Source organism: Crinia signifera, chromosome 5 (genome assembly GCF_055691185.1).
Source record: "Crinia signifera chromosome 5, ASM5569118v1, whole genome shotgun sequence".
In the NCBI taxonomy this organism is placed as follows: Eukaryota; Metazoa; Chordata; class Amphibia; order Anura; family Myobatrachidae; genus Crinia; species Crinia signifera.
In genome coordinates, this window is record NC_139221.1 from 314058110 (window position 1) to 314084746 (window position 26637).

Below are 26637 nucleotides of genomic sequence, written 5' to 3' on the forward strand. Positions count from 1 at the left end.
AGACACTAGGGGAAGAGAGGATAAACAATGGCAACTGTACTGAATGGTGACGCTCAATCATAAAGTCCTAAAGCAGGCCTAGGCAAACTGTGGCTCTTCAGCTGTTGGGAAACTACTCATCGCCTTGCCACAGTTTTTGCATTCTCTAATTTAAAAAAAAAAAAAATGTGGCAAGGCATGCTGGGATTTGTAGTCACAGGTTTGCCAGGCCTGTCCTAGAAGGATATTTGAATATTTGCCTTACACAAACAACATAAAAATATAGGATTTAAAAGGACAATTACCATTTAATGAAAAAAAAAAAAACCCCAAAAAACAGCAAAATGATACATTTTTCAAAGTATTTATTGTATTATTATGTGTCTGCGGTGCAATATAGAATGAGGTCATAGGCTTGGATTGCCGCAGTTGCTACAGATGGCTGTGGAAAAGGTTTGTGCAAATACTGTAAGTTCTTTGCAGACAGCAACATGAGAGACATAATAACACAACAGAGAAGCGAGAAAACTCTTAGTACATTGCAAACGGTAATTTATACCCAACTTTACACATAAAATGTAGTGTACATTTTATACATACACGCTAGTTACTAGCCCGTCACAATGATGGAGCTGCAGCTCGGTCATGCTGAGAGGTGTGTGTGTACAAGTCTGAATAAAGCTCTGTGGGTCGCCATCTAGTGGCCGCCGGGGCACCACACAGGCACGTTATTAATGCTGTATTTGATTTATTCTGTCACCGGTCAGTGCTTCCACAATGTGACTAACTTCGGAGGTTGTGTAACCAGGATATCGCACTCTGGTCCAGTAGTCCTGAGACCTGTTAACCGCCATACGGTTTGGCATCACATACATACAGGGAATAGTGTTGTCTGCAGATGAAGGAGGCAGCCATTTTGTGGTATGGATGCCTATTCATGAACAGGATTCCCTGAATCAGCGACATCACTGGTTCGTACTAGATAAGTTCCAGTATTATGAATATTGCTTAAGACCACAACATGGCCGCCTGCATCCTATGCCTCAGAAATGTAATCAATTCCTGATGGACTGAAGTGTACTTTGTGTCATGAATATTGCTTAAGACCACAACATGGCTGCCTCCACATGGGACAGTTTCCTAGTGGACTGGTGTGCTGTATCCGCAGCTATGCCATTGGTTCCTAAAGAACAGGCTGCACTCTTACGACCGTTGCTTCAGCCCATGGTGGAAGTAGTGGTTGAGTAGGTTGTAATATTCCGCTGAAGGTGGTGAGTGTTGAATAATACACAAAGTGCCTAAATAAGTCAGTAAGGTTTGTGTAACACGAGACGCAGCAAACCCTTAAAGCCCACACAGCACAGAGTTCTCCAGGGTGAAGTCGTAGTGGAACCTGGCAAAGCTCTCGTCCAGGTGGCATGCTGGGGGAGGCTCTGGCAGCTCCTGACAGATGTTCTGCACCTCCAGGACATGTGGTGCTAGGATAAAAGGAATGTCACTGAGAAGCTCCGCCTTTGCTGGGTTCCCCTCTGACAGCTGGCGGCTAATCTTGGGGGCTTCAGAGTCATTTCTGTTTAATGGAGAGACGTTTCCTTGAGGCATCTGAAAAATAATACAGAAACCACCTGAAAAACAAGCATAGCTTCACATTGAGGGGCCTGTGCAGTGTACTTCTGCTGAGGTTTCTGATCCCTTTCCCCACGTGCTCTATCTAATTCATTCCCTGACTTTTTACTACAAGCGCAGCGCTAATCTCCCACAACATACAGGATATAAAGCTGGAAGTCAGGCAGAGCGCGGATAGGGGAAAGGGAAGAGGAGGGCACACGCCTGGTATAATAGTTAGTGGGTGGGTATACGCTTTACACTAGGGCCCTCTAACGGTTGTGAAACTACACATCCCAGCATGCCTTGGAATAGATTTACCATTCCCTAATAGCAAAACTGTGGCAAGGCATGATGGGCCTTGTAGTTTCACAACAGCTGGAGGGCCATAGTTTGAACATATTACACCCATATTATGCCCCTAGAGAAGAAATACTGATAAATATACAGGGTGGTTTCACTCGCTATTGGACCGAAAGTTCTTCTTAGAACTTTTAAAGTATAGGACACGTATGTACCTTGGTCTATGAGAACTATAAGAAAGTCATAGCAAGTGTTTCCATTAGCATGTAGGGCAGCCGTTCACACATGTGCAAAGTGACGGTCAGCTGTTCACCAACCAAGTCAGGATGTGTTTCTGCTTCTCAGGGTGGTGCTGTGTACTGTGGGGTCCAGAGTCAGTGGGTGCGCGCGCGTGTGTACACAGTTGAAGAAAGTGTATTTCTTGTCCAGACATATTGGAAATCAGAGCTGATAAAGGCATGCCAAAGACAATGTAGCAGTTTGGAGGTTGGAAACTGTGGCAAAGTTCACCATTTAGAGGGGTATTCAATCGCCAGCGACCATCTCCCCGCACCGGGCCCTATTCAATGCTGTCTTCCCAGACAGCATTGAGCAGGGTTTCTCGGCAGAACGACTTTACAAGCTATCTGGCTCGGTCTGCAGCTCGCCTCTTCCTGGCCGCAACTCGCGGCCATGCCCCATTCTCGCTCCCCGGCAGGCGGACATTGACATCTAGCGCAGTTATCCATCTTCCTGTACTTGGACATTGAATCCCGCCTGCATGTTCTCGGTCGAGCTTACCGAGAACGGGACAGGGTCACGGCAGTCGAGCAAGTTCGACCGATGTGACCTAAACATTGAATACCCCCGTTAGTATCTGTAGAGAAAACTGGCCACCACAGGAACATTACAGGATGTCCACGGAGGAGGTTGTCTTATCGGGTCAGAAGTGATGGTGCAGAAAGTGACAAGTACACGCTGCGGTGTAAATTTACTAAGATGGAAGTACTATGGCAGATGGGATGTTGCCCATGGCAACCAAACAGATTCTATCTAGAAGGTGCTAAATATAGCAGTAGTGGAATATGATTGGTTGCTATTGGCAACATCCCATCTTCAATTGAACTTTACAATTGGACACCAAAAAACAAACAGAATTACACCCGGTTCCCATCCTGATGCTCTTCCCGTCCGCACTGGCTCTCAGCCAATATACTGCTGGCCCTGATCATTTATTGCTACTTTTGTGCAGGTTCTCCCTGCGTAAAAACACACTCACAAGCCCTTATGTGTCGATCCTATTAACCCCGAAGGGTGCGGATGATTGCCGAGTGCGAATCATCACGTCACCGGCCACACTTTACGGTGGTCCGAATTCGCTGAAAAGTGCTCTCGTCTCCATAGGGGTGCGGCAAATATCAGTGAATTTGGTGCAAGTTAGGGTTAATTCGGGTGCCGTTTTCAGCGTGAACGCGGCACCTGAGCGGCAACTCGTGCCCTTCGGGGTTAATAGGATTGGCCCCTTAGAAGGAGGTGGTCTCATTAACGGGATACACCCTCTCGCGCCTCTCCACTGAATACGTGCTAAACTGACAGCAAAGCTAAATGTCCCCATCCACTACTGCGACTTCTCCCAGTGGAGAAGTCGCAACTGATCCCACTTGGTCCCCCCTTCTGCGTGATCCGGTGGATCCTTGGTGCAGAAGTGACAATCTTCGGCTACGTTCCGATGCGTACGAGACCTGCGCATCGTATTGGAATCGGAGATTAAACACATGCGATTTGGGCCCTTTTCATCCGATTCAGATGAAAAGGGCCCGAATTGAACTAGTGGACAATCTGTATCTGGATGTAGACCACGGGATGCGACATATAACTGCACCTCACTACACTCATCACACTGTACCTGAGCAAGGTTTTGATGTATATATTCTAGAGATGTGCAGGTTCTGATTTACTCTGATTTCAAAGCAGGATCTTATTGGCTATCCCAAATCACATGATAGTTGATAACCAATAAGATCCTGCTTTGAAATCAGAGTAAATCAGAGCCTGCACATCTCTAATATAGTCTCATCAATAACCTGAAGCGGAGAACACATTAGATGACTTGCAAACAAAGCAATGCCACCAATGGTTTAACTCCCCGACAAACGATACAGTGCATAAATACTGTGCAGTGTTGCCTAAGATATGGTCAATGGCCACACACAGGAGTAAGAGAGCGTGGGAGGAATCACAAGGGAAATGTATAACATCTCTAACAGACCCTGAAATACACACACACACACACACACACACACACACACACACACACACACACACACACACACACGTTACTATACAGTATCTATATACAGTCCATCTTGTATAACGCTCAGTGCAGCCAGGTCACACAGGGTGGCCCTTATATGACCAGGATGACATATTTCATTAGACACTTGGATATAAATGGACGGTGGATCACGCACATTTACACCGTATCCATAATACTAGCTGTGCAGCATGAAGGACGGAACAGAGAACCCTTGGAGATGCTCGGAGAATGTCTTACATCCTGAATGCTATGAGAAAACCCAGCGACGCCGCTACTGACACACACACTTCCATTATTCATTGACCTTTCTTGGATTCCAAAGCTTTTCATTGTAAAAGGCGACGGGAATTTGGCTCTGAGCCAAAGGCAAAAAGTGCTGCTTGTGATCCTTAATACAGCAATGGATGGAAGGAGGGTTCTAGATTACCTGGTAGGGCAGATTGTAGGGGAGATCGGTCCCAGGATACGGGGGAGTGGCGTCTCGCTGCTCGGCAGGTGTCTGACCTGTACAATACACAAGGAGAGGGCGCACGGTGAGAGGTAAAAGGGACCGCTAGCATGTGAAGGCAAACACAATCACGTCACCGCCCACGGTAATGCACAGCATGTACTAGTCAGACAGCAACAAAGAACTGTATACAGTAACTAAGGGCCTTATTCAGACATGGCGATGCTGACCGTTCATAAATGACGCAGGAGGCAGGGGTGCAGTACGAAATATCGTAGCTGCGCTATGCCTCCTGCCCTGCACTGCCACGCCGCCCAGCAGGTGTCAGATCAGGTGGAAGCGCTATCCTGCCTTAACACATGGGGATAGCGCATATTCCCCTGATCGACACATCATAAATCTACCCCTTAATTACATGGCTGTCACTGATGCTATGTTACGTGGCAGGTACAGATCACTCTATATTATATGGCTGTCACAGTGCTCTCTGTATTGTATGGCAGTCACTGATGCTGTGCTGTATGGTGGTTATAGATCTCCCTATTATATGGCTGTCACAAGGCTCTCTGTATTGTATGGCAGTCACTGATGCTGTGCTGTATGGTGGTTACAGATCTCCCTATTATACGGCTGTCACAGTGCTCTCTGTATTGTATAACAGTTGCAGATCTCTCTATATTATATGGCAGTCACAGTGCTCTCTGTATTGTATGGCTGTCATGGAGCTCTCTATATTATATGGCTGTCACAGTGCTCTCTGTATTGTATGGCAGTCACTGATGCTGTGCTGTATGGTGGTTACAGATCTCCCTATTATATGGCTGTCACAAGACTCTCTGTATTGTATGGCAGTCACTGATGCTGTGCGGTATGGTGGTTACAGATCTTGCTATATTATATGGCTGTCACAGTGCTCTCTGTATTGTATGGCAGTCGCTGATGCTGTGCTGTATGGTGGTTACAGATCTTGCTATATTATATGGCTCTCTGTATTGTATGGCAGTCACTGATGCTGTGCGGTATGGTGGTTACAGATCTCCCTATTATATGGCTGTCACAGTGCTCTCTGTATTGTATGGCAGTCACTGATGCTGTGCTGTATGGTGGTTACAGATCTTCCTATTATATGGCTGTCACAGTGCTCTCTGTATTGTATGGCAGTCGCTGATGCTGTGCTGTATGGTGGTTACAGATCTTGCTATATTATATGGCTGTCACAAGGCTCTCTGTATTGTATGGCAGTCACTGATGCTGTGCTGTATGGTGGTTACAGATCTCCCTATTATATGGCTGTCACAGTGCTCTCTGTATTGTATGGCAGTCACTGATGCTGTGCGGTATGGTGGTTACAGATCTTGCTATATTATATGGCTCTCTGGATTGTATGGCAGTCGCTGTCTCCCTCTGGGGTGAGGCAATGTAGTACAGACAGCAGCAGTGTGTGTCTGAGACAGTGGAGCCTGAATACTCCATTAAACCTGGAGAGGAGCCATTGACCAGGGTGAGGGTGGTGTAAGGTGGCAGTATATCAGAACAGAAGAATGCATTAAGTGTAAAAGCAATTGTTATTTCTATAAATCCTAAGTGCTGTTTTGGAGAAGTGGACGGATTCCAGAACAAGAACCGCAAAGTGTTCCTTTGTTGTGCAATAATACAGATTTGCCATTTCGGTAACACCCCAAACAGCTTTTCTGGCCGTTTATGATAGATTTTTATTGCTGTATGAGGCAGTATAAACAAATTAAAGGGTTTCTTGAGAAAGCTCTCAGCAAAAAGGAATAATATATTTGGGAAGAACATATAAGAAATGACTGACTGACCACAGAAAAACCTGGCAGAACTCAGCACAAGGGGTGAGAGAACCCTCAGTGGGCCAGGGGGTACACAAAGCCGTGTTTTATCCTTACAGTAACCAATCTGACAAACACAGGGCTGACGTCAGGCATACACTGGGAGAGATTACTGCTCATACACAGTGATCAGGACCAGGCAGATGCTGATCTGTAACAGGAGAAACAGAAACTACTGATGATCACAGCAGGTGAGGGCATTAGGCCAGTGGTTCTCAAACTCGGTCCTCAGGACCCCACGCAGTGCACGTTTTCCAGGTCACCCGACAGGTGCACTCCATACTTGTCTACTTTTGAAAAGGAGATTTTTAAATGTTAGCAAAATGCATCAAGCACAGCTCGGTGCACTATTGACGGGGTGAGTCATGATTAACCCAAGGGGAGTGTCTAGCAACACCTATGGGCGGGTGTATCTATTTCCACCCAAGGGTGTGTCCTGCAGTGGCTGATGAAAAAAGTACGAAAAGCGGCGTATCACCAGAGAAAGTTTGTGTATGCTAGGGAGACTATTCGTTCTATCAGTGTGTCAGTTCTTCACTCCGACCCACTGCAGCTCCTGCTCCACTGCCGCTCCGTCCTTGATTCTGCTGCTGCACCTCAGTTCTCCATGCTCCATCACTACAGCCACAGCTACGCTACACACACAACCCCGCGGTTGTGTGGGTAGCGTAGCAAGCAAGACACCTAAATCATGCACACACCTAGTATCCCCAGTCTTTTCCAACCCCGATCCTCATGGGACCCTAACAGTGCATGTTTTCTAGGTATCCTCAGGAGTAACTAGTACCCCCTCTAAATCTATTGTCTAAGTCAATTATTGCACCTGTACTCAAGCTAGAAGATCCAGAAAACATGCACTGTTATAGTGTTCACTCTAGGATTTTTTTAAGGCAGAGTGCTGACCACCAGGCAGGGCACTTTTTTCAATCGGGTGGGCACATTTTAGATTACAAATCTACATTAGCAACAACAACAAAAAATATATAAATTGCACACTGCACTAGGATTACGCCCATTAAACAAGGTCATACTCTGTCGTAAAGACAATTACACATTATGGCACACACTGTAATGCCTCTTACACATAATAGCATACACAGTAATACCCATTACACGTGCATGCTAAACATTGCTGCAAATACACTGCCACTAATACAGGGTTTCCTAAACATGGCCGTCAAGGTATCCTAAAGGTGCCCATACACCTGTAAGATTTATCTTCAGATCTGGGTGGTTGGAATCAAAACATGGTTATGGATGAGTGACAGTTTGTCAGTTTTCCAGCATTTCCAAGCAAATGGTCAACTGTCATTTGCTCTCATCCATAACCATGTTTTTGTTCCAACCAGCCAGATCTGAAGATAAATCTGCGTGTGTATGGCCACCTTAACAGTCCAAGTTTTAAAAATATCCAAGGTTGTGCTCAGATGGTATAACGGTAATCAATCTGACTGAGGCGCTATTAAGTCACCTGAGCTAAAGGTTAATTATTAGATAAGGAAGTGGCCCGCATTATACTTCCAATCTCATAATGAGACCCTTCTGCCCTAGAGGAACCAACTACTACCTGTTTGTATGTTAATTCTCAAACAGCGTACATGATGGGCAGCACGGACGGTGTAATGGTTAGCATTACTGCCTCACAGCACTGAGTTGGGTCAGATTCCCATGGTTATTTCTATATTTTCCCTGAGGTCCCCCTGCTCAGCGGCTGGGAAATTAAAATCAGCACTAATGCTGTGTACACACGGCAGCGATAGGGGCTGAAATCGCTGGGAATATGGTCGCTGAGCGACCATATTGCCAGTGATTGGAGTGTGCACCAGCAATAAATCGCCGGGTGCGCGCTCCCGTTTTCAGCCCCTGAATGGTCGCTGGTCGGAGGAGCATGCTCCCCAGACCAGCGACATCCCCTGCCTCTTCACCCGGCAGTGTTTTAATTTTCATCTGCGACCATCTCTGGTCGCAGATGAAAACGGGACACGGGGCAATATGATTGCGGAGCAATATATTGCCAGCGGTCATATTGCCCCGTGTGTACGCACCTTAACTCCCACAATAAAATAGTCAAAGGGGACAGCAAAATCTTGAGTGCTGCATGACCGCCCGACACTGTTAAAATTTCGACAATCAGAATCCCAACTGACAGGGGCTATTCGCCCTCGTGGGGGTCCACAAGCGCAGCGAGTCACTGAGCACGCAAGGGGCTTCTTTGTGCTCGCCCCACTATCGGAGTACCCGCGTTCTGGATTCCGATGTCGGTCTAACTACCATCAGAATCCCGACTATCCACACACACATATATATATATATATATATATATATATATATATATATATATATATATATATATATATATATATATATATATATATATATACACATACACACACACACACACACACACACACACACACATATATACACATACATATACATATACACATACATACATACATATATATATGCGCTTTCTACATGTCCTGCTTGGCGATAGTTATATAAGTTTGCCATGATGTAAATGTGCATAAAAACCAACATAAAGACCGTCCTGGGATTACTGCTCCCTATTGTGAAGCCACAGTGTCACTTCCACGCTGTATGAGAACAGACTGTTTAGCCGTTACCTATCTGAACAATGCCATTACCCTGACCTGGCTGCGTATCACCATGTGACCACGACACTAATATTATCACAACCTTCATGCCCAGCACAGTGACCAAGTAACCGTCTTGTTTTCTCTGCCATAAATCTAAATGAGTTACTGTAAAAATAACAAGATAGTGAATACTGGGCGGTGTATGCAAACAGGACATAGGAACAGCCAGCAGGTCAGCAATCCTGCTGCTCAGCCACATACTGTACACTGGAACCGGAGATAACCCTGGAACTGTGGTGACTGAAGTCCTTGTGGCCAGCAGCCATTCATTTTACTGTAGCTGTATATTTGTAGCTTATTGTTACCTGGTGTCTTAAGGCCCCCATACATTAGTCCGACTTGTCCTAAGGACAAGTCGGACCTGATTTCCCCCTGCAGCTCCCCGGGAGGGGGACACACGATTTGGCACTTGATGTGCCAAGCTTTGCAAATGATACATCGCATGCGATGTATCATTTGCAACTCCCGGGGAGCTGCAATGTGGAGCGAGCAGGGGGGCCGGGGACATCGAGGCGGCGGGCGGGGGATGCTGCAAGGCGGCTGGGGGGACGGACGCACGCTGCTAGTAGTGCGGACGCTGCGGGGGACACAGGCGGCAGTAACATAGAGCCGGGCGGGGGGAGCCGGGAGCTGTCAGTACTGAAAAAAAAAAAAAGCCCATACAATGAATGGGCAGCCTGTGATTGGCTGAGCGCTCTCTCAGCCAATTGCCGACAGGCTGAGAGAGCTCTCAGCCAATCACAGGCTGCCCATTCATTGTATGGGCTTTTTTTTTTTTCAGTGCTGACAGCTCCCGGCTCCCCCCGCCCGGCTCTATGTTACTGCCGCCTGTGTCCCCCGCAGCGTCCGCACTACTAGCGGCGTGTCCCCCCCCCCCCTACCCGGACGGAGCATGACAGCTCCCTGCTCCGGCTCCCCCTGCCGCCCCCCTCCCTCGCCGGCGTCTCCCGCCCCCTCCCGCGTCCTCAGAGTCCCCACGGCTGAACATAAGATTTATCTTATGTGCAGCCGATCCGACGTCCCAACTCTGACCCGACGGGACCGCGCATCGGGTCGGACCGGGTGTCAAAACCTGCGATTTGGTCCGATTTCACTGCCCGGTCCATCTGGATCGGGTGAAATCGGGGCCAAATCGCATAGTGTATGGCGGCCTTTACTGTAAGGCTGCCACCTACTGATATAAAAGGATACTGCACCACCAGCTCACCTTTACAGCACCGCTATGCTCAAAAACATACAGAAATGATAGATAAGACCGTAATATGCCATTTAATAACTTGTAAATTCCACCTAGACCCCCAGCTGCCCTTAATAGGATGAGAACATTAACTGTCAAACGCGTCCTGTCTATTAAATGTATTAGGCCCAAACACACATTTACCAGTACAAGATGTAAGCGCTGAACTTCAGTGTAGTAGAACGCCCAGGTTCCTGCAGAGGCAGATCTGTGGTTGCCCTGGGAAACAGACACTTCTACGTAGCCTTGGGAGTTCTTTTGAATCAGAATCTACCGATTTATGGGTTGGGATCGTTTGGTCTAAAGCATGTTGGTCGATAAGAATTAGGTCCACAATATTAGGTCGACATGGGACAAGGTCGACACAAGGTCGACACAAGCATTAGGTCGACAGTCAAAAGGTTGACATGGGGTTTTTCACTGTTTTTTACCCGAATATCGACACAGACACAGTTTCCAGTGCACCGGATCCCATCGCTTCGGGAACGGTGCCCCACTGCGCTCGGCACACTTTTTTATTCTCCCGCCACGCCCTAGTGGATGGTAGGGCATGAAATACCACCTGTCGGCACATGTCGGCTCAAAAAACAGTGAAAAACCCCATGTTGACCTTTTGACTGTCGACCTAGACACTGTAGACCTAATGCTTGTAGACCCAATGACCATATCCCTTATTTATTTAGCACTTTCTAGAAGATAATAGATAGAATATAAATCGGTTGCTATGGGCAACATCCCATCTTCGATAGAACTCCTATCTTAGTAAATGAACCCCATAGTGTCTGCTCCATCTCCAATGTATTGTGTGTATGCAACAGCTGACACAGTCTCACACTACTGAGAGTCAAATAAAATGTTATTCAAAGACCAACTGAATGGCGCCATCTAGCTGCCACTTGGTAAACTGTCCAATGCTTGAGTGGAATTATAAATGGTTAACATTGACATGGGAAAATCCCTGTAATCAGCATTAAGATGCTTACAAAGTGGGGTTGCCTTTAATATCCCTACATAACTACTTACCTAGGAAAACAAACTCATCTGTGTCTTTGTCCGGCGCTGGAGTTTTCTTTGCATCTTGGTTTTTCCGGAAAAAACTGAACATCTCCGGGATTTTATCACTGCTCAACTACAGGGAAATTGTAAAGGAGGCATTCACAATTGTCATAATGATAAACAGCACGGTACTCTTTACCTAGCACGGCGCCCACGATGTCCATCGCAGTCATCGGGGGTAAAAAGTCGCGGCCATCGCATGCACTAAAAAAACGGGTGCGACGCGATGCCCGCGATTTCCCATAGGGATCAATGTTAAAAGTGTGATTGGACGCGATTTTACTGTTCAATGCCTCAATGCCCGCGATTTTTCCATAGGAAACCATGTTAAATAGGCCACAGAGCCCTAATAGTCCCCCTGAAGTCTGAAATGGCCCCCACAATTGTTAACGCCACCCCACGATCAACGTGAACCCGAAGCGTGGCGAGCACAGCAAGCCCGCGAGGGGCGGCGGTACGCGTCCTACGACCTTTTCATACCCCCACTATCCACGTCGGCGTGGAGTTGAGAATAGAATAGTGTGGCGAGCGCAGCGAGCCACCGAGCCCGAAGCGTGGCGAGCGCAGCGAGCCCCGCGAGGGGACGCGGATACCTGTGAAGCCCGCGAAGGGACGCGTTTACCTGTGAAGGTATCCGCGTCCCCTCACCACGCTTCGGGCTCGGTGGCTCGCCACACTATTCTATTCTCAACTCCACGCCAACATGGATAGTGGGGGTATGAAAAGGTGGGAGGACGCGTACCGCCGCCCCTCGCGGGCTCGCTGCGCTCGCCACGCTTCGGGTTCACGTTGATTGTGGGGTGGCGTTAACAATTGTGGGGGCCATTTCAGACTTCAGGGGGACTATTTGGCCTCTGTGGCCCATTTAACATTGTTTTCTATGGAAAAATCGCGGGCATTGAGTCATTGAACAGTAAAATCGCGTCCAATCACACTTTTAACATTGTTCCCTATGGGAAATCGCGGGCATCGCGTCGCACCCGTTTTTTAGTGCATTTGATGGTCGCGATGCCCGCGATGGGCGCCGTGCTAGGTAAAGAGTACCAAACGCACTAATAAAACAAATTAGGTAGGAGAGAGGGGGATAATTGGGTAGGAAGAATGAGAGGGTGGGGTATTTGGGTAGGTGAGAGGGAAGTAATCTGGTAGGGGAGAAGAGAAGGTGTGGTAACTGGGTAGGATAGGTAGTAGTAGTTTGTTTATTTATAAGGCGCCACAAAGAACTAAAATCAGCATTCATTCTGACGTAGGTGTCGAAATTGTCGAGGAGACTGAAGATGAAGTAGAGGAAGGGAAGAACAGGGCAGGAGCGCTGGTGAGGTAAAGAGGTAGGGTGAGTACGTGAGGAAGGAGGGCCCTACTCATAAGAGTTAACAGACTAAAAGGAGGTGGGTGTACGAACGAGAAACAATAGGATAAGTAGTAACGGATGGGAATGGATGGAGGGGTAGGGTAGGCAGGATAGGAGGAGCGAAAGATGTTAGGAGGAGGAGGGATAGGCTAGTCGGAAGAAGTGGGTTTTGAGGGAGCGCTTGAAGGAGGTAAGGGAATCAGAAAGCCTGATGGGTGGCGGGAGGTTGTTCCAGTGCAGGGGGGCAGCGCGAGAGAAGTCTTGGACATGGGAGTGGGAGGAGGTGATTAGGTGAGAGGTCAGTCGGCGGCAGAGCGAAGAGGACGGGAGGGAGTGTGGATAGAGATCAGTGAAGAGAGGTAAGGAGCGGTGGAGGAGGAGAGAGCCTTGTAGGTGGTGGTGAGGAGTTTAAAGAGAAACCGGAAAGGAATGGGGAGCCAGTGTAGAGATAGACAGAGGGGGAGGCGGAGGTAGATCGGCGGGAGAGGAAGATGAGCCTAGCAGCAGCGTTAAGATTGGAGAGGGGCGAGAGGTAGCCTGGAGAGATGGATGTTGCAGTAGTCAAGGCGGGAGATGACAAGAGAGTGAATGAGAATTTTGGTCGTGTCAGTGGAGAGGAATGGTCTGATGCGCGAGATGTTGCGTAGGTGAAAGCGGCAAGACTGTGAGAGAGCACGAATGTGGGGGGTGAAAGAGAGGGAGGAATCAATGATGACACAGAGGCAGCGTGTTTGGTCAGTGGAGGTGATCTCGGTAACCAGGTAGGAGAGGAGGGGAGGTAATTGTGTAGACCAGTAGTTCCCAAACTGTATGCTGTGGCACCCTCAGTGAGAAACTTTTATCCTAGGGGCTCCATGAAAAAATTGATCATATGCAAGGGTGCCGGAATTCAGAAAAGTTTGGGAACTACTGGTGTTATTCATAATAAAAAAGGAGCATGTGAGAGTGGAGGGAGGGCTTGGGATGAAAGCAGGTGAGAGCTCGCGAGGAGAGCCGGTGGGAGCGGAGAGTGGGCTCGCGAGGAGAGCGGAGAGTGGGCTCGCGAGGAGAGCCGGTGGGAGCGGAGAGTGGGCTCGCGAGGAGAGCCGGTGGGAGCGGAGAGTGGGCTCGCGAGGAGAGCCGGTGGGAGCGGAGAGTGGGCTCGCGAGGAGAGCCGGTGGGAGCGGAGAGTGGGCTCGCGAGGAGAGCCGGTGGGAGCGGAGAGTGGGCTCGCGAGGAGAGCCGGTGGGAGCGGAGAGTGGGCTCGCGAGGAGAGCCGGTGGGAGCGGAGAGTGGGCTCGCGAGGAGAGCCGGTGGGAGCGGAGAGTGGGCTCGCGAGGAGAGCCGGTGGGAGCGGAGAGTGGGCTCGCGAGGAGAGCCGGTGGGAGCGGAGAGTGGGCTCGCGAGGAGAGCCGGTGGGAGCGAAGAGTGGGCTCGCGAGGAGAGCGCAGAGTGGGCTCGCGAGGAGAGTCGGTGGGAGCAGAGAGTGGGCTCGCGAGGAGAGTCGGTGGGAGCAGAGAGTGGGCTCGCGAGGAGAGCCGGTGGGAGCAGAGAGTGGGCTCGCGAAAGAGAGCAAGTGGCGGGAGGGGTTGAGGGAAGTGTCAGGAGGAGAGAAGGTGGGAGTGGAGAGAAGGAAGAGGGAGTTAAGGGTCGGGATGAGAGCAGGTGGGAGCGGAGCTAGTGGTCGGGAAGAAAGCAGAGGGAGGGGTGACAACAGGTGAGAGAGAAAGCAGGATTTGGGTTGAAAGCAAGTGGGAGCAGAGACAGGGGTCAGGATGAGAGGAGGTGAGAGCTAAGGTAAGGGAATGAGAGCAAGTGGTAGCGGTGGGAGGGGTTGGGATGAGAGATGTGGTCAGATAGATGAGATATATATGTTACATCCTATTCTGTAGTGATAAGGTACTGCTGGTATCGGTACTTCCTCATCTTTGCGGCCACCGCTTACGCCAGTTACATCAGCTGCTACGTGAATCGAGATTGTCCCCTCGCGGGCTCGCCACAACTTTACTAAAGGTAATAGATAGTGGCGTGGACACCGGAGGGTGGCATGGACCACGGAAAAAAACAGTTGCGGCTTAAGCAGTGGCAGCAAAGATGAGGAAGTACCCAGGTATCATTGTATGCTAGTCACAAGTAACCACTAAAGGGTGGGGAAACTGCAAGCGTCAGCAGCACCCCCCAACATTTTAGCTCAGACTAGATGGGCCAAGTGGTTCTTATCGACGCATTGTGCTGCCATGGAAACAGATAGTCTCTCACTACACCAGTCACAGAGTTATGCTGTACAGCAGCTGCAGGGGGCTGACCCCGGCACATGCCCCTCACTAACTGATGTATAATGCGGGTGACTGGTGGTCCCTACAGGAGTACTTACCCACAGCAGCCAGGGCGACGAGCTCTCAGTCCTGACCACGCCCACCGCGAGTGCCACTCACTGTCCGGCGACGTCAGGCACCTGGGTGCAGCAAAGAAACTCTTCCCGGGCACTCGGGCCGTAATAGGTTCCGCCGCCCCCATAGTTCTCAGTCGTCTCCGAGAGAAGATTGCGAGGCCGCTAATGCCACCACACCACGCAATTTACCAGCTACGGCCCCTTTACTCACAGAGCCACTCGCCGTCAAACAACCGTTACCCGCCAATATACTTCGGACGAGACGGTGGCGTGCCCACATCAAACATGGCTCCTCCGGCGCCACAGTCTCCTGCCTTCAGGCTCCCACAGCGTCGCCCTCCCCGATTGGCTGGTTTGGCGCCTGCGTGACCACCAGATCGCCAATCGGAAGAGATCCGAAACTACGCACGCGCGTGTCGACAGGTCTACGCTGTGCTGATTGGATGTCTCTGCGCCAGCCAGGTGTCGCTGTTCGTGATTGGTTACTGGTAGATGCGGTGATTGGCGGTTGCCTGTGTGGGTGTGTCCCCGCGTTTCCCGCCAGGAGCAGTGCTGCTGCTGCTGTGTGACCGGCTCCGGTAACTGCGTGATAATGGCAGATCTTCAGGATGTCCCGCGGGTCAGGATTAATACCAGCATGCTGGCCCAGCACATGGGTCAGCCCGTCTGCTTTGTGGGACGTGTGGAGAAGGTAACACCCCCCCCCCCCCCCTGCTTTCTGTTGCTCGCTGTCATATGGCACCCCATGGTAGAGATGGGCATAATGGCTCACTAAAAACACCGCTGCATATTTGATCGCTCAGTGAAAAGTGTTATTTTGAAAGGTTCCCTGGCTCACAAATGAATAAGCTCTCCTGAAACTCCCACCATGCCTCAAGGTTGAAGTTGGCTTCTTATTCACTTATTATACAAGCTCCAGCGTCTTTCTCAGAACATTATTTATTTAAAGTTTCTTATATAGCGCAGCAGATTCCGTTGCGCTTTACAATTGGAAACAACAGTGATTAAACAAACTATTTAGATACAAACCGACGTAGAGGTAGGAGGGCCCTGCTTGCAATCTATAGGACATTCAGTTTTACAAGGGTTAACGAGTCTTGGGCAAAAAAATAGTTGCCGCATGCTGGGTGGATGGTGGCATCGGGCCCATTTAACCCCTTGGGCCTGATATTTCAGCCCCCGAATCAGCGGGTTGACCAGTCCAGACGGGGATTTCCTTTTGCAACTTCACTGGGGAAGGGGGTGGTTGGGTGCCGCTGTGATCTACTCTTGCTCTTTGGCTCCACCCCCATGTCGCCCAGCATCTGACGTCATAAAATGAAATCCTGGCCCGCTTCTTGCGGACTGCTGTAATGCAACAACAAGCGGCTCAGCTAGTCAGGCTGCTTGTCATTGCACACTGGTGGGGGGGCAGTGGGACAGTCTGTATCGGTTTGCTGGCCGCTTCTGGCCCTCGAGCCGTATTTTGCCCACCCCTTAACCTAGGATGTCCCAAATGGATCCTGGAATGTTTACAGTAAAATTATGACTCGCGTGTAAATACACAAAGAACATTTTTTATAATGATCCATGAGTTGTATACACATCAGATAGGCCCTGGCAGGAAATGTGACTGCTAAGGCTCTTGAAACGTTAATTTCTATTCAATTCTACATTGACTAACATCTATTTTTTATGTTAGGTTCATCCGACAGGCAAATCGTTTGTCCTCTCTGATGGGGCGGGGAAGAATACAACTGTTGAATTAGCAGAACCGGTAAGTCTCTCGCTTTATGATGATTGATGTGAATACCGTTACCAACGAATAATGCCGCACATACACAGTGCGATTTAAACTAGATTGCATCGCATCTAGTTCAAAACGCATGCGATGTGCTAAAGCACTATGCCTTTTGAACTAGATGCGATGCAATCTAGTTCAAAAAGTACCTGCAGCATGTACTTTTTGGACTGTACGATGTGATTTGCGCAGCACAAAACCACCATGTGTGGGCAGCTTAGGAGTTGTGATCTATACTTTCCCTGCTACTATGACTAGTGTTCCCGCTAGGCTGTTTTAGCGAGGCGCTGCGTCCTGCCCGATTTTTAAAGCGCAGAATGCGCCTTGCCCCTCTAGAAGCGCCGCGCTAAAACAGCCTGCTGCCTGCCCGCCGGAGTGCACCGGTGAAGCCCAGCGCCGCCATAGATTGCGGTGCACGGCGCTTTCCCGGCAGCTCGGGGACTTAGTTACGGCCGGGCACACCCCCTTCAGTGATGCGGCGGCCCGGGCACGCCCCCTTCAGTGATGCGGCGGCCCGGGCACGCCCCCTTCAGTGATGCGGCGGCCCGGGCACGCCCCCTTCAGTGACGCGGCGGCCCGGGCACGCCCCCTTCAGTGACGTTGGCGTGCCCGGTCCGCCCCTCCAGCGCCCTGCCCCATTTGGTTCCTAGAAGGAACACTTTATGACATATGTCACCCGATCATACACACATCTCCTATACAGCCCTTCTGCTCAAAAGTTCGAGACTCCACTTCCCTGAGAAGGGATCTTTTGAAAAACCAACGCAGTGTTAAAGAATTAAAGGGGTAAAATAATTATTCTTTGACTGGAGCAAAATTTGATTATGGAAGTCGGATGTTACAGGCCACTTGCAGGAATGTCAACTTGATGCCTAGCTTTACCATAAGTATATATGCACTTACTAGTGCTCAGATTCTGCTACAGGTTTTTCAACACCTGGTGGTCCAGAACCGCTTTTAGTCTGGACACAGGTGGGGGGACTTAATAGGCCAGCGGAGGGTTAAATTGGAGTTGCGTTGCAGGGGAGGGATGAGCGGCGGAGAGAAATACATTCAGAGGACTTGCTCCGCAGCAGGGACACGTTGAAAGTAGCTGGCTGTAGGGGGGTTGTGTTGTGCAGGGAATGCCACCAACACTTCTATCAACTGGAACCAATCTTCAATACTTGCTGAAACAGAGACCTTCATTACACACACATGAAGGAATACCTACACAAATGCGTTTCACAATATGCTCGCTGGTAGTAAAACAAGTTCTTGTTGTTGTACTGAAGATGATTTTGTTTTTTCAAAGCTGGAGGAAGAGATATCCGGCATCATTGAAGTTGTTGGCAAGGTCACACCAAAGGCTACAATAATGGGGGTGTCGTATGTGCCTTTCCGAGAAGAAGCCATCTCTTTCGGTGAGGTAGACTGTTCCGACTATAAGCTGAAGGCTTTTGTGGATACTTTTGACAGCTCTCTCCTGTAGCTGATGTTACATATATGTCCAGTTATGGTTATTTGGGGGGTGGTTAGGAACCTTTTACTATGGGTAATCAAGATATTTGGAAACTTGTCTTCTTGGCTTAACGGGACGTTAAGAACTCACATGGATGCTACAGATAATCTGATGTTGATCTTTTTGAATGAGTCCTTACAATGTGTATTGTTTTTTTGTCCCTGCTGGAAGTTTAACCCTCTGATTGCGTTCCTTACTGTTCCTGTATTTCTATTTTCCAGATATCGGGCTTTATGATGAGGCTTTAAAGATAATTCACGAATTTCCTCAGTATTATCCATTTGGACAAAAAGGATACGAATAACACCAGAAAATAAAATGCACAAAACCCCATAAGAACTGATGGATTTGGATTGCTACAGTTACTAAAGAGTGGTCCCAGCTATTTTACCCGGTCTGCTTTCCCTGGTAATACCTTTGGAGAACATGTGACCTGCTCATACGGAGGAATAGAAGATTTGGAGATAATATAAAGAATTGTTCTGGTTTCGTCAGTCTGTGAGATGTAAATAGACTTTCAGTAACAGCATCACTTGCTATAATTGTTGCAAATGTTAATAAAATGGCAAACCAGCAGTTAGAGCTAATGACTTTCCACAAGTCTGTCGCAGACTAGTTTGCTGTATAGATGTTTGTATGCTTAATACAGTTACTTTTTTTTATAATGAATAAATGTTTTTTTTTTTTCTTACATATAACATTACTTTAAGGTACATTGTAAAAGCGTGTGCTTGGGTGTAAGTGTACAATATTTTTTTAGTAGTTTCAATATAAGACACACCAGTTTGTTATTGGTAATTGTAACTTTTACACCTGCTGTATAACCATGCCCAGATTTGTGGTTTAAGAATTATAAAGTGGCAATATATTTGGACATAAAATCTACCCATGAGGCTCTTTTGTTGCCTTCCTCGATTATCGTGCTTTGCACAAGTGTCACTGGCTGTTGCTCGTGGAGGAATTGATGTTTTCCGTAATATATTCTGATGAAACAAACTGGACTTCAGTATTTTAGGTTTTGTTGATGTCTTGGTTTACAGTTTTCAAATGGGAATGTGAACATTTGTTTTCCTTTGGATTCTAATGGCAGTAAAAATGGTCAATCCAGCTAACTGGAAGACACGAGTTACCATTGCAGCATCGTTGAAATGCTTACAAGGGCACAGCGATTTGTCACGCTCGTGACCAAATCTTGCCTCAGATTCTTGTGCAGCACCATCAGTGTGACAAAGCCACGTGTTCTTGTAGTTAATTGGACCGCTAAGTGATGGCTGTATGAACATAACATGCATGTAGGTTATACTATCACACAATGTGCAGGCCCCATAAAGGCCGTGGGATATGGTCATTGGGTCACCACCCAAGTAGGTTGACGTGGGTTATGTTGACAGGGTCATTCGGTCAACATGTTCTGACAAGCGCTATTTCATGCCCTACCATCCACTAGGGCGTGGTGGGAGAATAAAATAGTGTGCCGAGCACAGTGAGCCATGGGGGGTTGACGTGGTGGTACGTTTCAGGGTCCGTGTGGACACGACATGTGCCGACAGGCGGTATTTTATGCCCTACCATCCACTAGGGCGTGGTGGGAGAATAAAATAGTGGGCCGAGCACAGTGAGCCATGGGGGGTTGACGTGGTGGTACGTTTCAGGGTCCGTGTGGACACGACATGTGCCGACAGGTGGTATTTCATGCCCTCACATTCACTAGAGCGTGGTGGGAAAATAACAGTGTAGCGAACTATCTTTTACTGTTTATGTTGACATTCGGGTGTAAAATAAAAAACATGTCGACTTTAACTAACTGTCAACCTTACCCATGTCGACCTAAGGACTATGTTGACCTCGTTGCTGGAGACCTAATGATCCATACGCCTAGCCCAGGCCTGGTCAACCTGTGGCTCTCCAGATGTTGTCAAACTACAAATCCATAATGCCTTGCCACAGTTTTGCTATAAGGGAGTGTTAAAACTGTGGCAAGGCATGCTGGGATTTGTAGTTTCACAACATCTGGAGAGCCACAGGTTGGCTTGTCCTGCCCTAGCCCATGGTGATACATATTTTTTTTTTTTATGAATTTTATAAATATAAGGGAGCTAGTTTCACATCATTATTAACCAAGACAGTTGTTTGTATAGTCACATATAATATATACCGACGAATAAAGTGGCACTCTGAAGACTTCACTGCAGGTACAAAAACATTATTCTTCGGGACACGTCAGGGGCCACAGGGCTAACGCTGGGTAGTGAGTGGGGGAGTGAGCAATCCAGCACCAGAACTTCTTGCTGCTTCCCAGGCAGCCAGGCTCCTCCCCTCCTCCAGGCCAGTGCCAACATGCACCAGAGAGGGGCTGTACTTTGCAGCCTTCTTTCTAAATCTTTATTAGTCTTTTATTTTTATTTTACACTGGTAGTGTCAGGGTAGCAGCGCTGGGGGTCTATTAGACACCCGCACTACTGCTCCATCACTCGGGCCCGACAGCCTCACACCACTCGCAGGTGTCTGACCACAGCTGGCCCTGGGCATTCGGGGGAGCACGACCATGACCGGGCAGCGTCAAAAGGTGCTCCCTGCTAGGAGTGCACGTGTGTAGCGACCCAGCGGGGGGGGGGGGGGCTGCGCTAGCAGCGGCACAGATGCCATTTGCTAGCAGGGGAGTGGGCTCCCCTCACCGCTCCTTCCCCTGGGGACAGTAGGCGGCGTGCCCAGACAGGTTCCTGCCATTGATCTTTTCCTGCCTGCTACACGTGTGGAGGGACATAGAGAGCTCCCAGCCATCCAGGGTTCCACTCCTTCACTGCCAGGACAATTGGGCAAGTCCCTCCTATACCTCTCCTCCAAGGACACTGGTTACAGCGTTTTAAGCTGCAGTCAGCCATAGCTGCATAAGGAGCTGAGTGACATTTTTTTCTCTGCCTTGTATGCTTGCTGTATATTGTGTACAATTGATTACATACACAAGGGTTTATGTCAAAGCTGTCACAATGCGCAGGTGCAGCCTACAGCTACGGCCTCCTGGCAGGAGCCTGCGTGGGCGAAGTCCCTTACTCAGATGATGTCGCAGCTAGTGGATCAGCTCTCAGCTGCACCTCCCCTGCAGGCTGTTGGGCCATCCTCATCCTTGCCATTAGCCCCCACCCCCTGTGGTGGAGCCCCCTTGGTTGCCTGCTGTATCTGCCTCTGTACATGGTATCCAAAAGTCTTTAAAGGGTAGGATTGACAGCTGCAAGGCTCCAGTCAGGGGTTGTCATCCTGCCCCTCCTCCATCAGGATACTGATTCAGAGGAGGAGGGATAATCGGTAGATGACAAGGATGATGACGACCCCTCCAGGGGGGACTTCTCATCACGTATTGATGTGGCAGCCTTGGTTGCGGCGGTAAAAGAGGTCCTAAATTTACAGGACCCCGCTGACCCGACTAGGTCCTCCGGTCCAATAGCTAGTTTACACTCCCTAGGCGGTTTGCCTCCCTTTACCCCAGGGATGGGGGCAACCTTTGTCCCTCCAGCTGTTGTTGAACTATACATCCCAACATACCCTGCTTCAGTTTTGCTATTTGGCCATGTTAAAAATTGCAGGGCATGCTGGGATGTGTAGTTCAACATAGCTGGAGGGCCAAAGGTCCCCGTCCCTGCTTTACCCCTCCCTCAGGAGGAGAGGGTCGGCTGGGAAACAGCCCTGAGAGTGGTTGCACATGTCACTAAGATTGTGTGATCCTTTACTCTCCCTATTCCAACTGCGTCCCTAAAGGACTCAGTAGACCGGAGGTTAGAGAACTTCTTAAAACTCATTCATACCACTTCAGGGGTGGCGGCTAGGCCTACCCTGGCTTTGGCCTGGGTGGCTAAGGCAATCGGGGAAAGCTACAGCTGCAAAGAGGGGGGGTTTGCAGATGACCTATTGACATCACGAATCAGGCCACTATCTATTTTGGTGAGACACTTGATGCAGCCACCCTGACCTCCTGCGTGTCTGCTTCAGCTGTGGCAGCAGGTCGGTCTCCTGGAAACCGGACTTTCCTTCCGTCCACCCCTACTCCACGTCCCCGTGCGACCTTCCAGTCCTTTCATTTCCAGGGCGGGGGACACTTCTTTGCAAGAACCCAATCCCAGCCCACCAAGTCCTCCAAGGCTAAGGGCAATCATCCCTGGGCCACCAGGTGACCTGACTCTAAGCCCTCCGCATGACAGGGCGTTGCTCCACCTGAAGAATCTCAGGGTGGGGGTTGCCTGCTGCGGTTTTCAGACGTCTGGCGGGAATCCACAACAGACACATGGGTTCTTGATGTGGTCTCCAAAGGCTACTCCATAACCTTTCACGTCGTCCACCAAGCTCGTTCTTTTTCCATAAATTCTCCAAGTGTCTTAGAAAAGTCGCTCTGGCGCAGGCCACCCAGAAGCTCCTTTTGTCTGCGAGTAGATGATAATTTATATTTGCTAAACTGACAGCTGCACATGTTCGGACGGGCGGTGTTTATGGGCTTGTTAGGCAGCAAATGTATGCTGCCTAGAGAGCCAACCTGAATCAGGCCAAAAGTCCTTTCCTGGCTGGCAGATTATTCAATGAAATGAGTGCTACCAACTTTGACCATCAAATACATCCTTCATCCTGATACTGTTACTTGCTATTTTCCTTCCAGTAGATAAACCTGTAGGAGTATCCCCAGCATGGTGAAGGTTAAGCTTTTCTCCCAAACTGACTTGGGCTAGGATGCGTAACTATGTGATGTGCAGTAATAATTACCAGACTCACCGTATTATCTTTAGTCTATTAAGGCTGGTTAGTTGGGCTTCCTTTGTATGTACATTAGTTCATCAGTGCCTCCCGTGTACTGTCTGTTGCCGGACTCCCTGTCACTATTGCCGGGGCGTCTATGCTGTTCTCTGTCACTCAATCTGCCTGCCTACCTGTTACTGAGTCTCCGGGAATTGTGACAGAGTCCGTCCCTGAAGAACCTGCATCAGCGCGGCCGCCGTGTTTTAAACTCGACACACTGTCACTCAATCCATACCTCCCAACATGATCCATTCCAGGAGGGACACAATACCTGGGCTTCCTTGCCAGTGGCAGTTGCAGAGCTGCACCAATGTACACAATTCAAATAGGGGAGCCACACCTGCCAGTGAATCCCAGACTGTGGTGTTTGTGATGGCATGGAAGTCCAGGAACAGAGAATCTTGTCCCTTCTGGAATGGGTCATGTGGGGAGGTATGGTCAATCACAGCTTGGACGCACCTGTGGGTGAGATATATGCAGGGGAAGGCTCTCGCCTACAGCTGTTATCACTTACAGTTAGTACACGCCTCTGGTCAGCTCTTTCAAAGAGTGGTGCCCTCAGGTAACTGGTCCTGTCAGCATTGCTCTGCGTACACATGTAATCCATGCAGGAGATACGCAGATCTTTTGCAGAGCAGAGTGGTTGAGTTGGGAGCTATTTACAGATGAGTAAAGAGATATATGCTGGTGCAGTATGGTTAATAGCTTTATATGTGAGTAGAAGTTATTTATATTGAATACGGGAATATACAGGCAACCAATGGAGGAACTGGTAGAGTGGATCAGCAGACGATGAGCATCTTGCTAGGAAGATCAGCCTAGCAGCAGCATATAGAATGGATTGCAATGGCGAGAGTCTGTTCTTGGGAAGACCAGTTAAGAGACTATTGCAATAATCTATGTGGGATATCATAAGTGCATGGATAAGAGATTTAGCAGTGTCCTGTGTAAGGTATGTTTTTTGAGATGCATGTAACATGATTTAGAGGCATTGAACGTGGGGAACAAAGGACAGTTCAGAGTCGAAGATGACCCCTAGGCAACGACCTTGTGGGGTAGGGTAGATTGTCACGTTGTCAACTGTTATGGAGATATCAGGATGGTAACTGTTCTTGGCTGGTAGGAATTAATTAGTTCATTTTTGGAAATATTTAGTTTGAGGTGGCGAGAAGACATCCAAGATGAGATGGCAGATAGGCATTCAGAGACTCGGCCCAAAACCACTGGTGACAACTCTGAGGTTGATAGATAGATTTGAGTATCATCCGCATACAAGTGATAGTGAAATCCAAAAGTGCTGATTAGTTTGCCAAGAGATGAGGTATAGATTGAGAAAAGCAGAGGACCTAAGACTGAGCCTTGCGGAACTCCGATTGACAGAGGTAGTGAAGAGAAAGTAGAGTCAGAGAAGCGAACACTGAAAGAGTGATCAGATAGGTAAGATGAGAACCAGGAAAGGGCTGTATTATTAAGACCTAGGGAGTGCAGTGTTTGTATGAGAAGAGTGTGATCAACAGTGTCAAAAGCAGAAGAAAGATCTAGCAAATGAGTAGTGCGTAATGGCCTTTAGACTTCGCAATGACCAGATCATTCACCACTTTAGTCAGTGCTGTCTTAGTGGAGTGTTAGGAATGAAAGCCTGACTGAAGTGGGTCTAATAGGGTGTGAGAGTTAAGAAAGTGTGTGAAGCCAAAGTAGACAAGTCTCTCGAGTAGCTTGGAGAGGCATGGGAGCTGATGGGATGGTAGTTAGAGAGAGAGTTAGAATTGTTTTTTTCAGAATGGGGGTAATCACTGCATGTTTGAGCAGAGAAGGAAAAGTACCAGTAGCAAGAGAGAGATTAAAGATTTTAGTTAAAGTTGGTATAAGCACAGGAGATCGTTTTAATGACTTGTGCAGGTATATGATCAAGAGGAGAGGTAGTGGAGTAGGAGGATAAGAGTGTGGATACTTCCTTTTCATTTGTGAGCTGAAAGGAAGAGAAAGTGCCAGAGGGTTCAGGTGGGGAAGTAAGTCAGTTAAGGTGCCCACACACTAGAACGATTTTTGGGCCGATTTTCGATAAATCGGCCGATATATCGTCCGATGTTTACCGATAATCGGTCAAAAGTCGGCCGATTTTTGTCCGATGCGCGCTCCCGTGGATCTTTAGCTTAATCTTCTGATCTAACGTGCTGCACAAAAGATCAGAAGATTTAACAAAAGATCCATAGGAACACATAAGAAAAATCTTTGGTAAAGATGTGCGCTTGCCTGAAATCTTTTGTCCAGGACGGAAAAAAGATTTCAAGGCTAATTTATGCACACATCTTACGATCGCACCTTTAGAGGCTGCACAAGAGCACACCATTTCATCTCAGGTTTTATCAATCTTTTCCTTAAGAGGCAAGTTGTGCACTGATGGTAGCTAGTGGGGGAGGAGGGTACAGAAGAGACTTAAATGTGTTAAAGAGTCGCTTAGGGCAGTGTCCAAAGCATTGCAGTAGGAGTGGTAGATAGTCTTATATGTAAGGCAATTAGTCAGATTACGAGAATTACGCCACTGGCGTTCTATTTTATGTGACTGATTGCATGGTTTTCTTGTTATTTCGGAGTGCTAAGAGTCTGGTACAGGTGGGAAACAGCAGTCAGGAGAAATACATGTAGGAATTGTTGAAAGCCGTTGTTGCAGAGAGGTGGAAAGTTAATGGTGTTAGTATTTCTGAAGGTTAGACTAGGCTTGCATGATTTCTATGTCAGTGAGCTTGGAGTAATGGAGGAGAGCGAGAGGGTAATGAGATTGTGACCAGAGAGAAGCGAGTGTTTGTAAAATCAGAGCACAACCTGTGAATACAAGATCAAGGCAGTGACCTTACCACCTGACACTGGTCATGTGACCTGCTCATCCTTTTAAGCAGTTCCCAGGGCTGCTGGGAATTCAGTGAAAGACATTATATATTGCCTAGCAGGATATCACACATGCGCAGAGGGAGCCTTTGGCTGCTGATATTCCTTGACTGTTCAGAATAGCTTCTTCTGTGATAGCATAACCCATCAATGCTTCAAGCTGAAGAGTTAATCAATGGCAGCAGTCAAATGTGCGGGTCCTGATGGCCAACCCACTGTCACGATCTGGATAATTATACAGACATTCTTACCATCTAAGTGCCTTTCCAGATTGTCTATGCATGCCATGCCTGGGTGCTGTCGGTGCCCTGTGTGCAATCTCCCCTATGTCCATCCAGTACCGCTGACTGCGGCTGTGCAGCAAGTCTCCTTTCTGCCACTGGCCCACAGCTCTCCGCTCCCCGCGGCCTCCCAGTCTGCCACTACTGCTCCAGGCCACAATCTTGTACATTTCTTTCTCGTCAGAGCCAAACATGGGGGCTATCATGTTTGGTTTGGTCACCTGTTCTCCTGAGCCAATCCTGTGAGGTCTGTT

General features: G+C 48.5%; 2 protein-coding genes across 2 annotated transcripts; one reads left to right on the forward strand and one right to left on the reverse strand.

The window, feature by feature from the left end:
* Window positions 1-327: 327 nt before the first annotated feature.
* UMAD1 (UBAP1-MVB12-associated (UMA) domain containing 1) lies at window positions 328-15343 on the reverse strand. Its single transcript, XM_083144830.1, has 4 exons — window positions 15139-15343; window positions 11402-11507; window positions 4611-4687; window positions 328-1581 (listed from the first exon to the last, which is right to left on the reverse strand). The coding sequence occupies exons 2-4, from the start codon at window positions 11481-11483 to the stop codon at window positions 1324-1326; spliced, it is 417 nt and encodes a 138-aa protein (XP_083000956.1). The 5' UTR covers window positions 11484-11507; window positions 15139-15343; the 3' UTR covers window positions 328-1323.
* A 296-nt stretch (window positions 15344-15639) lies between these two features.
* RPA3 (replication protein A3) lies at window positions 15640-19123 on the forward strand. Its single transcript, XM_083144831.1, has 4 exons — window positions 15640-15847; window positions 16838-16912; window positions 18231-18339; window positions 18659-19123. Exons 1-4 carry the CDS (start codon window positions 15749-15751, stop codon window positions 18739-18741), a joined length of 366 nt encoding a protein of 121 aa, XP_083000957.1. The 5' UTR covers window positions 15640-15748; the 3' UTR covers window positions 18742-19123.
* Window positions 19124-26637: the final 7514 nt, after the last annotated feature.

Excerpts from the sequence above, each read along its gene's own strand:
- UMAD1 (XM_083144830.1), bottom strand. The coding sequence starts at position 11,483 with ATGTTCAGTTTTTTCCGGAAAAACCAAGATGCAAAGAAAACTCCAGCG. Across the intron at positions 4,688-11,401 it reads AGATGAGTTTGTTTTCCTAG|GTCAGACACCTGCCGAGCAG; the intron begins GTAAGTAGTTAT and ends TGTATTGTACAG. Across the intron at positions 1,582-4,610 it reads CCTACAATCTGCCCTACCAG|ATGCCTCAAGGAAACGTCTC; the intron begins GTAATCTAGAAC and ends ATTATTTTTCAG.
- RPA3 (XM_083144831.1), top strand. The coding sequence starts at position 15,749 with ATGGCAGATCTTCAGGATGTCCCGCGGGTCAGGATTAATACCAGCATG. Across the intron at positions 15,848-16,837 it reads TTGTGGGACGTGTGGAGAAG|GTTCATCCGACAGGCAAATC; the intron begins GTAACACCCCCC and ends TTTTTATGTTAG. Across the intron at positions 16,913-18,230 it reads CTGTTGAATTAGCAGAACCG|CTGGAGGAAGAGATATCCGG; the intron begins GTAAGTCTCTCG and ends GTTTTTTCAAAG.